General features: G+C 38.4%; 1 protein-coding gene across 1 annotated transcript in view; it reads right to left on the reverse strand.

The window, feature by feature from the left end:
* Cyfip (Cytoplasmic FMR1-interacting protein Sra-1) overlaps window positions 1-7,714 on the reverse strand; it is a 60,840-nt gene extending 53,126 nt beyond the window's left edge. The window contains exons 1-3 of the mRNA XM_089642162.1: window positions 7,617-7,714; window positions 4,448-4,559; window positions 2,779-2,915 (exon numbers count right to left, since the gene is read on the reverse strand). Coding sequence (XP_089498288.1) covers window positions 2,779-2,915; window positions 4,448-4,523 — 213 coding nt within the window. The 5' untranslated portion in view covers window positions 4,524-4,559; window positions 7,617-7,714. The remainder of the gene's footprint in view (window positions 1-2,778; window positions 2,916-4,447; window positions 4,560-7,616) is intronic.
* Window positions 7,715-14,184: the final 6,470 nt, after the last annotated feature.

Consider the following 14,184-nt stretch of genomic DNA (forward strand, 5'->3'; position numbering starts at 1 on the left):
TCGCAGGATTTATTTGAGTCAGATAACCGTGTGTGATAGACTTAGGACAGATAATGTACACTCCGGAAGCAGGCGGTGATGTGCTGGTCAAGCGCGGGTCAGTGAGTCGACGCCGCTGCTAATGACCGGACTCGTTGACGGTCAGGCACTGGTGAAGAACATGAGTCTTCAGGTACTCCAGTGCTGACCAGTGCGGTGGACCTTGTAGGCGATGATACGGGAGGTGCGTAGACCAGGGAGGATGCTGCTTTGGTCTAGGTGCACGGATGAAGCGCTGGAACTAGGGCGCTATGATCCGGTGTAGCGCTGGCCAGGGACTGTGGCCGGGGCCGAGGCGCTATGATGATGTCCCGATGGAGTCGATGGTTGATCCGTGCGGAGCCGGGAATATTGTCCTTCGCGCGATGAAGGTGTGCGGGTTATCACTCGTTGAGCCTTGTTAACTGACGGCTGATTGATGACTGACTGACTGCTCGCTGCGTCGGGCCCATTTATACAGAACGGCCGACGGCAACAGTAGGTAGGCAAGATCGCAAGTAAAACGGAGACACTCGCTACCCAACATAACTATTACTACACTTGTAGATATTTCTTTTGATTATATATCAATTATGTATCACTTGCAATAATATTTCTGTGTAAAAACATTACTTGTTTTGTAATTTATTACTAATATTCTCCTGTGTACCATTGAATGCTTTTGATCGGATGTATCATTTTATCGTAAAAGCCATTTTATGGCGTTTAACCTCTCAGACAAAGACATTTATTTACTGTGTGTTCCTTTGAGAACTGTCAAAACGTGATAATTTTTGTGTTATTTACGAGTTTTGCTAAAAGCTTCATAACTCACGTTTTAGGAAACGTAGCCTCATTCTAAAAAATGTTTTGGAAAGATTATGAAATCCACTATCGCATTGTGTTGTTATACGTAAATATTTGCGTTTCTAAATATACATTTTATGAAAACGTCAAAAATATGTAAAAATCGCTGACCATTATTTCAAAGCCGTGAAAAATGTACTTTTTTCTGAGTATCATAAAGAAATAACACTTTATATATTGAAGATATATAATTAAAAACTATTAGTCACCTCAAAATATTAACCGTCCAAACTAAAATATTCTTAATAAATTATTTAGAAACGCAATAAATTATGAACGAACAAGATGACAGATTCAATCGGCTTAGATAATGCACTTCTACGTACCATAGATATTCTTAAATACAGACGCGTAGCGTTATTCATTATCGAAACTCTGTTTTTTAAATCATGGCAATCCGTATACTAGTGATGGAAATAAATCGATTTTTGTAAAATCTCGCGCGTTTACGTGAAAAGACGTTCTAATGTCTTGACCGCTATTATCATATTTACGTCTTTTGACGTTCTAATGTTCTGAGTGGTTAAATAAATAAATATTGGCTAGGTAAACATCCCAATCATGAATACCGCACAAGAGACCCAACTGCACCCAACCGTCTGGGGCTAGTGAAACTATGGCCTACCCAATTGGGCTACGTTGTGGGGCTGAAGGTAGTGGGGAGAGGAAGGAGACGGAAAGAGGAAGAGGCGGAAGTACCTGGCTATTCAAATCTGATCACCAAACACAACTAAAAGCAATGTTTCAATTCTGAATGATGGTCTTACACCAGGGCGATACTGAGGGTACTATACAGGGTGTATCGGCACGTAAGAAAGAGCGAAGACGCTTTTCGACATACTTGCTAATAACAGCTGTTGAACACGAGAAGCAATGCAAATGACAGTGAGGGAGTGTGGAAATTTTTTAGTTTTTGTTTTTAATTGAAAAAAAATGTTACCGTACAGCAAAGTGCCCATAACATTTTTTACTCCAAATGTGCTAAGGAATAGCTCGGGTACGTGCCGATACACCCTGTATATTATTTTACATTAACAAATAACAAAAATTTATCGAATAAACTTTACATGCGTATGCCGGGATTTGAAACCGCGACCGTCGAGAGCGTTGAGCCTCCACTAAGGAGGCCGTCAAAACAGGCGGTCAATTGTTTTATTCAGGTATCAATGACTCTGGAGCGTTCCATAAATATAAAATAACTAACTAACCATCACGCCATTTCCCCCGGGATTAGGCAGAGAGGACGGACTGCCAAACAACTCGGTCTCATTCACATTCATACATACTCTTCTATTATTATGACTCCTGACATGGCCCGACTCTAGTATCTGATACACTTGATATTCCAAAGTCTTCCTCAGGCATCTCCGACTTCTTCCATCATTTACACTCCTTTCTTCGTTCATTTGCTTTACATACCCAAACCAACTAAGCGTCCCTTTCTTAATCTTACTCGTTACGCTTACATCAGCCTTGAACTATTTGCGGATCTCCACATTTCTCATACGACCATACATGGTTTTACCACCCATACGCCTCAGGGATCTCATTTCTACTTTCATCCTTCCTCTGCCAGTTCCATGCCTCACTTCCATACATCAGGGTAGGTATCAGAACTCCGTTGTAGACTGCTAACTGTGCTTCTTTGGACAATGTTTTGTTAGCGCCAACTGCGTTCAGTCCTCCATGAATGGAGTTCCCTGCATTTCCCCTTGTTTCAATATCTCTGTCAGCCTTCCCATCTCTCTAGAACATACTTCCTAAATACACAAACTCATCCACCTGCTCCAAGTATTCCTCAGCAACAACTATATTGCACACTGTTTTCTTACTTTCTCTTTCAATTCACTTTGGTAATGGTAATGAAATGTTTGTGGATGGAAAACACGTTACCAGATTGGCGTGAACGGTGGCTTCCTCAATATACTTGGCGATGCCGGTGACGAACCCATTCCTGTCCTCGAAGTTGGTGTCGAAGTTGGCCTGGTACAAGATGGAGATAGGCTGCGCCTCGATGCAAGGCTGTTCATCTGTAAACAGAGTTATTGCTCGCAAAATGTGAAGAGACATGTGATAAGGTGACACCTCATATTTCAAAACAAGGTAAAGTAAAGTTAGAACCCTGTCCAATTGAGGTGACGATATATATCCGAATTAAGGAATGGGGAACAAAACAAGTTGTGCGGAGCATCTCTCTTTCTGTGATTTATCTATAAATGAATCTGACAGTATCAGAGATGTGCTTTATTTCAAATAAATCCATTTCAAATGGAAATGCAAAATGCAAAATGGGTATTTTCCATTTTGCATTTTAAATGCTTTTCTAAAAACCATTTTGCATTTTGCATTTTAAATGCTTTTCTAAAAACCATTTTGCATTTTGCATTTTAAATGCTTTTCTCAATGCATTTTCCATTTTAAATGCTTTTTTGCAACATTCTTCCTACTATCTCCACTCATCTTTTTATCATAAGCCCCAAATATCAGTCGGTCCTCAACCTCGCTATGAGAGATAATTTACATTTGTCAAGTTGCTCCCTGGTAGGAGCCCTGGCAATTGAGTGATACCATTACAAAAAATACTGATTCAAATACTGAACATGGGGCCATGATGCTGTAATATTAAATGTTAGATAGTAGTTTCTATGTTTTTACGTTGGCAACATTAGTCCCGCTCAAATTTTTTGTGGTTTCATAATTTGTAGTCGTGGTGTTTTTGGATTTACCATCATGTAATATGTTTGTTCTACATTGATGTCCATTATTAAATGACAAAATTGTTTAAAAATTCTAAAATTATTTTAATTGTTTGACCTGAGAAACCATTTTGCATTTTCAATGCATTTTGAAAATAGGTATTTTGCATTTAGCATTTGAAATGCTTTTCTAAAAACCATTTTGCATTTTGCATTTTCAAATGGAAAAGTTTTGACCCATTTCCATTTTGCATTTCAAATGGTTTTGGGTACCCATTTTGCACATCTCTGGACAGTATACAGGCAACTATTGTAGTATCACTATTTAGTCTTCAAATATGGAATCTTTAGTCCTTTTTAAAATGGTGCACAAATTGCCGAGTGCGTAAAAAACTTAACTACAAATCCCAAATCGGGTGAACAAAAATTTGGGCTTGTTTTCAAAATCGAATATTTTATCACACTACTAGCTGTACCACGCAACGCGTTGCTGAGCCTCAGTCTATCTGTGCAGATAGAGAAACAATAGCGAGTGTTGCTTTTATGTCCAACAGATGGCGCTGTTTTTTTTTTTTTTTCAAAATAGCATGTTTTTACCTGTCACATGAAACATCTATATTATAATACATGTAGGTAAATAAAAACACACTCATATTCAAATGCAATGTTGGGTAAAAATTTCAAGGCAATTGGTGAAGTTTCAGAGATTTAAGATTTTGAACAAACAAACTTTGCTGTGGCTCAGTCTGCTGTGCAGATAGAGAAAAAATGAAAGTAATGACAGTGTGGGTTGTTCCCAAAAGTGAACCAATTAGCCTTACGGGTTAATATAGTTTATTAACCTAACTTATTTATATTATAATAACCTGGTAATGTCAGTTCATCGAGGACGTCTACATTGCTCAGCGCATCCGAGAGAGACACCTTCTCACTGACGGACATCTTGCAACGGTGGCGGGGCTCTTCCTGTCAAACTACCTGCAAATTTCAACACGCCAACCAATGATATTACAATACATCTTGACTTGTTATCACATGACAAGATTTGACCAGTAAATTCTTAATTCAAACTGTTTATCACAAGACTTGACCAGTAAATTCTTAATTCAAACTGTTTATCACAAGACTTGACCAGTAAATTCTTAATTCAAACTGTTTATCACAAGACTTGACCTGTAAATTCTTAATTCAAACTGTTTATCACAAGACTTGACCTGTAAATTCTTAATTCAAACTGTTTATCACAAGACTTGACCAGTAAATTCTTAACTCTAACTGTTTATCACAAGACTTGATCAGAAAATTCTTAATTCAAACTGTTTATCACAAGACTTGACCAGTAAATTCTTAATTCAAACTGTTTATCACAAGACTTGACCAGTAAATTCTTAATTCAAACTGTTTATCACAAGACTTGACCAGTAAATTCTTAATTCAAACTGTTTATCACAAGACTTGACCAGTAAATTCTTAACTCAAACTTTTTATCACAAGACTTGACCAGTAAATTCTTAATTCAAACTGTTTATCACAAGACTTGACCAGTAAATTCTTAATTCAAACTATTTATCACAAAACAGCACTCCCAGTTACAGTTTTTTTTTTTTTTTTTATAGTGAATACCTCACAAGAGTCCCAACTGCTCCTGTCTGGAGCCAGTGAGACTATGGCATCCCCAATTGGGGGATGTTGTGAGGCTGAAGGTAAGCCATTTGGAGCAACGTTTCAATTCTGAATGGTGGTCTTACACCAGGGCGATACTGGTAGTATCTTCCACTCTGTTGCTACAGTTTCTCCAATAGACAGTTGTCCCTCATTGCGAAATTAGTAAAATAGTTTTTTTTTTAAATGATTTATGCGTATTGGACGAGACGGGCCTCTGCATATTTATTCATTGTTATTATATTATTATTATTATATTATTATTCTCCATTGTTTTTGGTAATTATGCATAATGAGTGTGACGGAAAAAAATATATTTTGTATAAATTTCGACAAATGAACTTAGATGAATATAGGCACGTGGTTTCATTGAACTAGTTCCAGTAGACAGACTTGTGATTTACTGCGTTTAGTATCGCACATAAGTTCGTTGGTCAGACAAGCCGCAACAAACACGTAACTCTACGCTCTTTGTGAAAAAACTGCTTTTGAGATGTGCACAAATCATTCTCAAGTAAAAACTTAACCTAATGGAGTTTTTTTCCATTTGTATGAACTCAAAAATCACTTCAATAAATACAATTATTAGCAAGGCTTTTTGCTTCCTGAAAATGATAAATTACAAAAATAAAGTGTCGCTCGTTTGTTCGGCAGACATGTTTGTGCGGCAAGCATGTCCGTGGCGAGAAGTCTGAGCATGAAGTTCGCGCGAGTGAATTAAATTATCCGGCGGGCATCCATACAAAAATGATCATGCTCGCCCGTAAGTGAAACGCTATTAGCTCGCCGCTTTCGGTGTCGCGATGTACGTACACAGAAACAATGAGTGTTCATAATAAAATTGCTGTTTCACCCGTATACACATACTCTTTGAATGGCTATCCCTTTCTAATGCGTTCCATTAGTTAGCTATGAACGCTGTTATATTTGCTATTTCATCCAATCATACATTTGTTCAATGGTTATTCTTTTCTAATGCGTTCCATTAGTTAGCTATGAACTCTGTTATATTTGCTATTTCATCCAATCATACATTTGTTCAATGGTTATTCTTTTCTAATGCGTTCCATTAGTTAGCTATGAACGCTGTTATATTTGCTATTTCATCCAATCATACATTTGTTCAATGGTTATTCTTTTCTAATGCGTTCCATTAGTTAGCTATGAACGCTGTTATATTTGCTATTTCATCCAATTATACATTTGTTCAGTGGTTATTCTTTTCTAATGCGTTCCGTTAGTTAGCTATAAACGCTATTACATGTGCTATTTCATCCAATCACACATTCGTTCAATGGTTATTCTTTTCTTATGCGTTTCATTATTCGCTTTGCATCAAGAAACTAGAATGTGCTATATTTGTCATTATTTGTATTTGTGTCAATGCAAATAAGCAAGTTATTTTAAGAAAAATAATAATAATAAAACATAGGTAAATATTTCCCCAACCGCCGCCCTTTTTGAGGCACTGATTTTGAAAATTACGCTTTTTTTCTAACAATTACTACAAGAAACAACGATTTATGTGGGGATAGATGGTAAAAGATACAATTTACCTTATAAAATTATCCCTTTGCCGCCATTCAGGCCTTTTTATAAGTAGGGACACTTGCGAAAGTTACATTTCAATCTAAATATGCATAAATTACTCAATTAAACCAACTTTCTTAGGTTAGGTTCTTACCTAGTAACCTCTTTGGTGCATGTAAACATTTGTTGCTTGTGGTAATTGTCGAAACATGGTGTAATTTCCATAATCTGTGCATAAAAGTGCGACGGTTTGGGAAATAATTACCAAAACGTATTGTAAATAATTTGTGTTATAAATTTAATACAAATTAAATTATTGAAAGTCAGAGGTTTAAGAAAAATAACAAAATAAGTATTTAGGGTGTTAGTTTGGGTTATTTTTATAGTTTGTTTCCTAACATTCAAACTTTATGCATCTTTTACCATCTCCCATACCACATAAATAGTTATTTATTGTAGTATTTAAGTTGAAACTAAGTGTAGTATAGAGCGTGCGGTGCAATTCGACGTGTTTATCGTGAACTGGTACATTTTTATATTAACATGTCATTTAAAAGGGGACCGCAAAATCCAGCGGATGTAAATTATTCAATTGAATTTATGACCCTAATCCGATATTTAAACGCAGTTTTCAGTTGAAATTAGATTTGTAAATCGATTTAATTAAATGACAGTAATGCAATAACAGTACTTACAGCGATAATATAAGATTTAGTTACGTTTCCCTAGGTGATTGCAATCTTGGAATTATAACCAATAGACGATATTTAAAAGCTGTTTCGATGGAGATTTAGTAAATAAATCTCATTAATTACGTTTAGGTTGTCTAATAAGAGTACTTACAGTGATAATGGATGATTTGTAAACTTTTTAATAGGATATAATGTGATAAACGTCAGGGAATTAACGCCCATACACAGAAACAGAAGTGACATTTTGTTGACGCATTTGTAAGGCTGATTAATTTATCCAGAAATAGCCATAGACATATTTTTTATCTACATAAAGATGTCCGTGTTGTGTAGGTACCGTATGGACTCATACCTTTAAAACTTTATTAAAATCCATCGCGTAGTTAAGAAATACTAATCGCATAAATAGACTACGAACATCAGCATTCGACAATTAACCGAGCTCTTCATACTCTAAATAATATTTGTATTTATTGTATTAACTCTAACATTGACATCTTTTCGGATTCACTGCCCAAATTCAAACGTGGCATCATGTCAATAATTTAAAGAATTCAATGCGCATACATACAGACACACACACACACAAACACTCACACATACATTACACACGTCACACACACACCTATAAACTACACAAGTCACCTTGTAATTAAGGAATAAACATACCACTTAGCAGACATTACAAGGAAACATATCATAGGTACACAACATGAAGTATCTTATTCCTGTATATTGTTTCATTTCTGTAAATCATGTACTGTTTGTTTCAATAATATAAAATAAATAAATTATAAACAGACTGTAACTTTGTTTTTTACTATTTTCCATGCATATAATCTAAATGTATAAACCTTTTGGAGGAAATTATCTAAATGATAGTGAAAATCGTATCACAATCCCTTGCATAGTTTAGAAGGACTAAGCGCACAAACAGAAAGACGCAGATATCGACTTTATTTTATACTATTTAAATATTAAAAATAAGGGCCGGAATACCATTTTTTTTGTAATATTATCACAAGCTTATCTTCCATTTTCTTATCTCGTACCAAAACGCAACTCGACGGATGTATATATTTTATCATATCTCTGCTGGAAAAATATTCTAAATACATTATTATAGGTTAGGTGCCAAAAATAACCAGTTCCTCATTAACAATACCAAATGTCTGGGCGATCCAGCAACACCAAAGTCACCGGGAAAAAATCACCGCGATGGGCAGATATCGGCCATCTCTAGTTCTGTTGTAAAATTCAAAAACTTTTGACGTGGTTTATTTATGCTTTTGACATTTTAGTAAAAGTTTCCATTTCGGTTTGGTTTTGAACTGATGATAATATAATGCATTTAATAAATTATATATTAAATTGAAAATAACGTTTTATATCTGAATGTATGGAGGTTAGTTAGTTAATGAAGTTGTGTGAAAGGCAACATCAGTTTTCTTTTAAATCAATCGAGTTCAGTAGAAGTGAGAGTGTAGTGGTGTGATTGAAGTGAAGCAGACAATGGAAGCAGAAAAGTCGAGTCGACTGTCAGTTCTTCTGGCCTGCCGGTCCCGCGCAGACCTGAGACGGCTCCGAGGGATGGACTCTCCCTCCTCGCCCTTCATCACCCTGGCTTGCAAGCACAACAGGGCTGACTTATTGAAGCTCTTATTGGAGGATGACACGTCCCCCCTCTCTGATGGAACGGTTGCTGTTACTCCCTGCTGGCGTTCCGTGGAGCAGGAAGATGAAGGACATAATGCCGTTTATTACGCCATCCGCTCCGATAATGTGGAGCTCCTTCGCACACTCCTCGAGTCGCTGAGCCCTGAACTCTCGGAGCGTCTCGTTTCAGAGTCTTACGAGAAATTGTTCTTGATCAATGTCCTTGTGTCTTCTAAAATGCGTGCTTTTGTGCAATACAAATTGGTGGATCTACGTTTCTTTTCGAAAAACAACGGAGTGGTCCCCGAGATTTCCTCCGCTGATATCCAAGAACGCGTCCAACTTCTTCTGGAACATATCGAGCATATAAATTCTTGTAAAGAAGTGGACAATCGCTTTTTATACACGGGCAGGTTCATAGCTCAGAACATCTACATTCTAAAACAACAATTGAAGTCGACATACGATATTTTGCCGTGGAAAGAAATAGAGTTCTGCTTGGTGAGCTTTATATCCGCACACGTTCGGGGACACGAATTGAATATCTTCTATCTGTCCGTGCTGAAGAAGGAGAGGTTGATGAAGCAATTGAACGAGTTTGCTTCCGCCCTGAGTAAGTTAAAGGAACACATCGGATCTACGGATGTCAAAACCCTTCAGAAACCGGTGGCATTGGGCCGCGAGGAAGTTGCCGCTGCCATCATCAGCAGATATCCGGACTTGTACGCTGACTGTCAGGAGGTGAGAGACGTTTCTTCGCTCCATATCATGAAGACATATCTGGACGCAGCCTTGGTGGCGAACTCCGCTACTAGAGTCGGCCAGTTGACAATAAAGAGAGCCCTCCAGGTGACGGGAGAGCATTTAAAGAACACGTTGGACAGTCCCAAGCTCTCCCCGGCTGTGAGTGATCTTCTCCACCTCTCTGCGCCCCGAGAAACCAATAAAGTCATGCATTCCTTACGCAACTCTTTATCTCATCCGCACCTAGATTTGGGAGACTCTGCATTTTATGCTGACATTCAAAATGACATGAAAAAGATTGCATCCACCATTACTGACATAACAAATTCCAATAAAGCCAACAAAATAAGGCGTTTGCTGTCCACGCTCGCCAACTGTGATAGCGCGGATGAATTTCACAAAATTGCAAATGTCCTTCTAAATGCTGGCTTTGTGAATATTCAAACAACAGATACAGTTACCAAACACCACCGAAAGATTGAAGATCTCATTGCAGACATTAATATAAACATCACGGATCAAACACCATATGAGAAGAAATTGTTTGCTGAAATAAAAGATGTCCTCGACAAAACAAATTTACAACTGACGAATGTAGAATATTCCAGTTTATTAGAAATACTTCTGCCGTCCGTCTTATTTGGCCCCGCTAACAAAACATTTGACGTCATCGGGCTTATGAAAGCAAAGATTAATAAAGCCTTAGAATTATTTTCATCTCAAAACAACTCTTTAGAATTTGGTAGAAGCAGTTTGCTACGTAACCTTCTATTAAAACTTCTTGATAGTGTATCTATGAGAATTAAACCAGAGATTGTTCATGATCTAATGCTTGCGATAGTTAGAATTAATTATTTTCTTTTAATTGACCAGCGTAAAATTAATTGTATTGATGAATATAGTAGACAATTATTATCGAGCAAGTCAAAAAAAAATGGAGAGAAAAAAAAAAGGGAGATAAATTGTGAACAACTCACTCTGAAATTGAGCGAATTAGGGAGTATCATTGGAACCGATAGAATGTTTTGCCAACTGAATGAGCACCTTTCATTACTGTATGAAGATAAGAACTCAAATAGATTTCTGGTAGAAGCCCTCGTGCTGGACATCTTGTCCCTTTTAGATAGCTCCAAGTGTGTTCCCGTAAATGTGTTGTATCTAGACGGGAATATGCCTGCGGTGAGCGGCAAGTGTTTGCGCAACCACTTAGCTCATACAACCGCCTTGGTAGACATTCTGCCAACTGACGCTTGGTCCGCCGTGCTCCTAAATGCTGTGAAACTTACCGAAAATAAAAGCCTTTTACTGAACTGTAAAATAGGCCACGTTTTAAAACACGATATTCAACAATTGAGAAGAAGATACGACCGGGGCTTGTCTATTCTTGACAAACAAAAGAAAATGTGGCAGTCTTTGTCGGACGGGAACTTTGAGAAATTTGCACTAGGAATCGCGGGAGGAGCTGATATATGTTCGAGAAACGAAGATCTGTCAACTACGCTACACTATGCAGTGCGGGGAACCGATATTAAGACTGTCAAATTCTTGACTAAACAGAAAATGATCAACACCGAGGCGAGAGATGTTGATGGTCGAACTGCGCTGCACGTAGCCGCTGCCTTCGGAAGAGATGTCATTGTAAAATTTTTAGTTGCAGAAATGAGAAAAAATGCAATTAATCAAGTTGACAATAATAGAAAGACACCATTACACCTGGCTTCCCAAAATGGATGCAAGAAAACCGTGAAGATTTTGCTCTCACTGGGAGCTGATTTTACTGCCAAAGATAGTTTTGGGTATCCTTCTCTGCACTATGCCGTGATGCACAATAATTTAGAAGTGGTTAAAATCCTCTCGGAGAAAGATTATATGATTGTTGATATAAACGAAAAGATTTGGGACTATACTTCCCTTCACTTGGCTGCTGAATTCGGTTATGTGGAAATAGCACAGTTCTTGCTGGAGAATGAGGCAGATGTCAATGCCAAGTCCAAGATGGGCACCTCTCCATTGCATCTGGCAGCAAGAAGTGGTCACCTGGAGGTTGTCAATGCTCTGCTGAAGAACGGAGCTCATGTGGATCTCAGAGACTGCCAGGGTCACTCTTCGTTATATTATGCGGTGGAACACAGTCACGAAGGAATTGTGCAGATCCTTTTGGAAAAAGGTGCTTTAGTCAAAAACGGAAATGTGAAATGCAATAATACTCCCTTGCACATGGCTGTTTCCAACGGCAATGTATTCATCATAGAACTACTGCTGCGTCGCAAAGCCGATGTCAATGCTGTAAGAAATGACAATGGCTTCACGCCGCTTCTCTCTGCAGCCGGGGGTGGTCATGCAGATATAGTGGACCTCCTGCTGCAGAATGGAGCTCTGCCGGATAGCAGAGACTTCAACGGCTCAACGGCATTGCACATTGCCGCTCTTTACGACCGCACTTCCGTTGTAGAGACTTTAATCCTAAGGAAGACAAATATTAACACCCAAGATAAAGATAAAGATACGCCATTGCACCTGGCTGCAAGTGCCGGTCACCAAAAGATGGTAGACATTTTGTTAGCTGCATCAGCCGATGTGCATTCTGTAAACGCTGACGATTTAACGGCTCTACAAATGAGCGCACTTCACGGTAAAGAAGCAATTTCAGAGGCTTTATTGAAAAAAGGAGCTGATGTTAACTATATAAGTAATGGTACTGGCACACCATTGTCTATAGCTGCTGCTAAAGCTTGCAATGAGAAAATTGTTGAAATGCTGCTAAATTATAAAGCCAGTGTTAATCAGAAAGTGAATTTTGGCCTTACAGCATTGCATATAGCGTCGTTCTTTGGAAACAGCTCAGTGGTAGAGGCATTGCTCCAGGGAAATGCTGATATTGATGCTGAGGACAATTACGGTGAAACGGCATTGCACAAGGCGGCCAGTGGAAATCACAAGGCAACTGTTGAGGTCTTGCTAAAACACAGAGCAGATGTCAACCACTTGAATACTGCAGGTTCTTCCGCATTATGCTATGCAGCGAGCAATAACAATAAAGACCTGCTGGACATGTTGATTAACAATGGATCGGACGTTAATGTTGGCGGAGGTCAACTTCTGATCTCTGCAATTACCGCAGGACATAGACTTGTAGTTGAAGCGCTGTTGAAGAATAAAGATGTTGACATCAATACTAATAATAAAAATGGATCAAACCTCCTATATGCAGCTGCTACAAGTGGTGATGTTCTAATAGCCAGGGCGTTGATAGAGAGAGGTATTAAAGTATCGGATTGCGTACGTCCTTCGCCTTTACTCACTGCAATAAAGCTTGGAAACACGGAGTTTGTAGAAGTTTTATTAGAAAATGGAGCCAATGTCAATCATGCAGATACGAATTACTCTCCGCTGCATGTAGCAGTCCTCGCGGACACACCAGATATTGTGAAAAGGTTATTGCACTGGAGAGCAGATTCTAAAATTAGGAATTCGTGTAATAGAACGCCGTTAGAGGTGGCAATTGCTAAAGCCCAATTGTCAAATACTTCAATACTGTTGCAACAACCAGGCGTTAAGATTAACGAGAGATACCGTGACAACTGGACGTTACTGCATATAGCAGCTGAAGCCGGTAATCTTGAAGTAGCGAAACTCTTGATAGACCGAGGAGCTGATGTTAATGCTATGAACAAACAAGGTGCTAAACCTATCCACATTGCCACCTTAAAAGGCCACTGCAACATCTTGGCCTTCTTCTTGGAGCGCGGGATGAGTATCGATGATCCGGGAGGTGATGGCTGGACTTTGCTGCATTATGCCACGGTGAGAGGGCAGCCAGCCATGACACAATTCTTGATAGACAACAACGTCGATATTAATTCAACTGATTTTATTGGCTTTACGCCTATTCACAGGTCCGCCCAAAATGGACATACAGAGATGGTCAAGTTGTTGTTACAGAGCGGTGCAGTGTATGATGCCACCAATGTTTTTGGTAAAACCCCGTCAGATTTAACAGTTAGCCAAGATATTAAAGAAGTGTTGGATTCAATTGAAAAACTATTTAAGGGCGTAAAAATAAACGACGTTTTGATGGTTGACAATTCGATTAAAGACTTGGCAAATTATGTAAATGTGAAGAGTTCTAATAATGCAACACTTTTACATATAGCCTCCTGGAAGGGCTTTCAGGAAGTGTGTGACATTTTGTTAAAGAGCAAAGCCAATCCTAATGTTGTTGGAAAGGGCGGCAACGCTCCTCTACATTATGCATCCAAATTCTCTCATCCGGAAATAGTTAAATCGTTGTTAAAAAATGGTGCAGCCCATGACCTTAA

The sequence above is a fragment of the Hesperophylax consimilis genome, chromosome 17 (genome assembly GCF_061612785.1).
Source record: "Hesperophylax consimilis isolate HC1 chromosome 17, BYU_Hcon_1.0, whole genome shotgun sequence".
Lineage (NCBI taxonomy): Eukaryota > Metazoa > Arthropoda > Insecta > Trichoptera > Limnephilidae > Hesperophylax > Hesperophylax consimilis.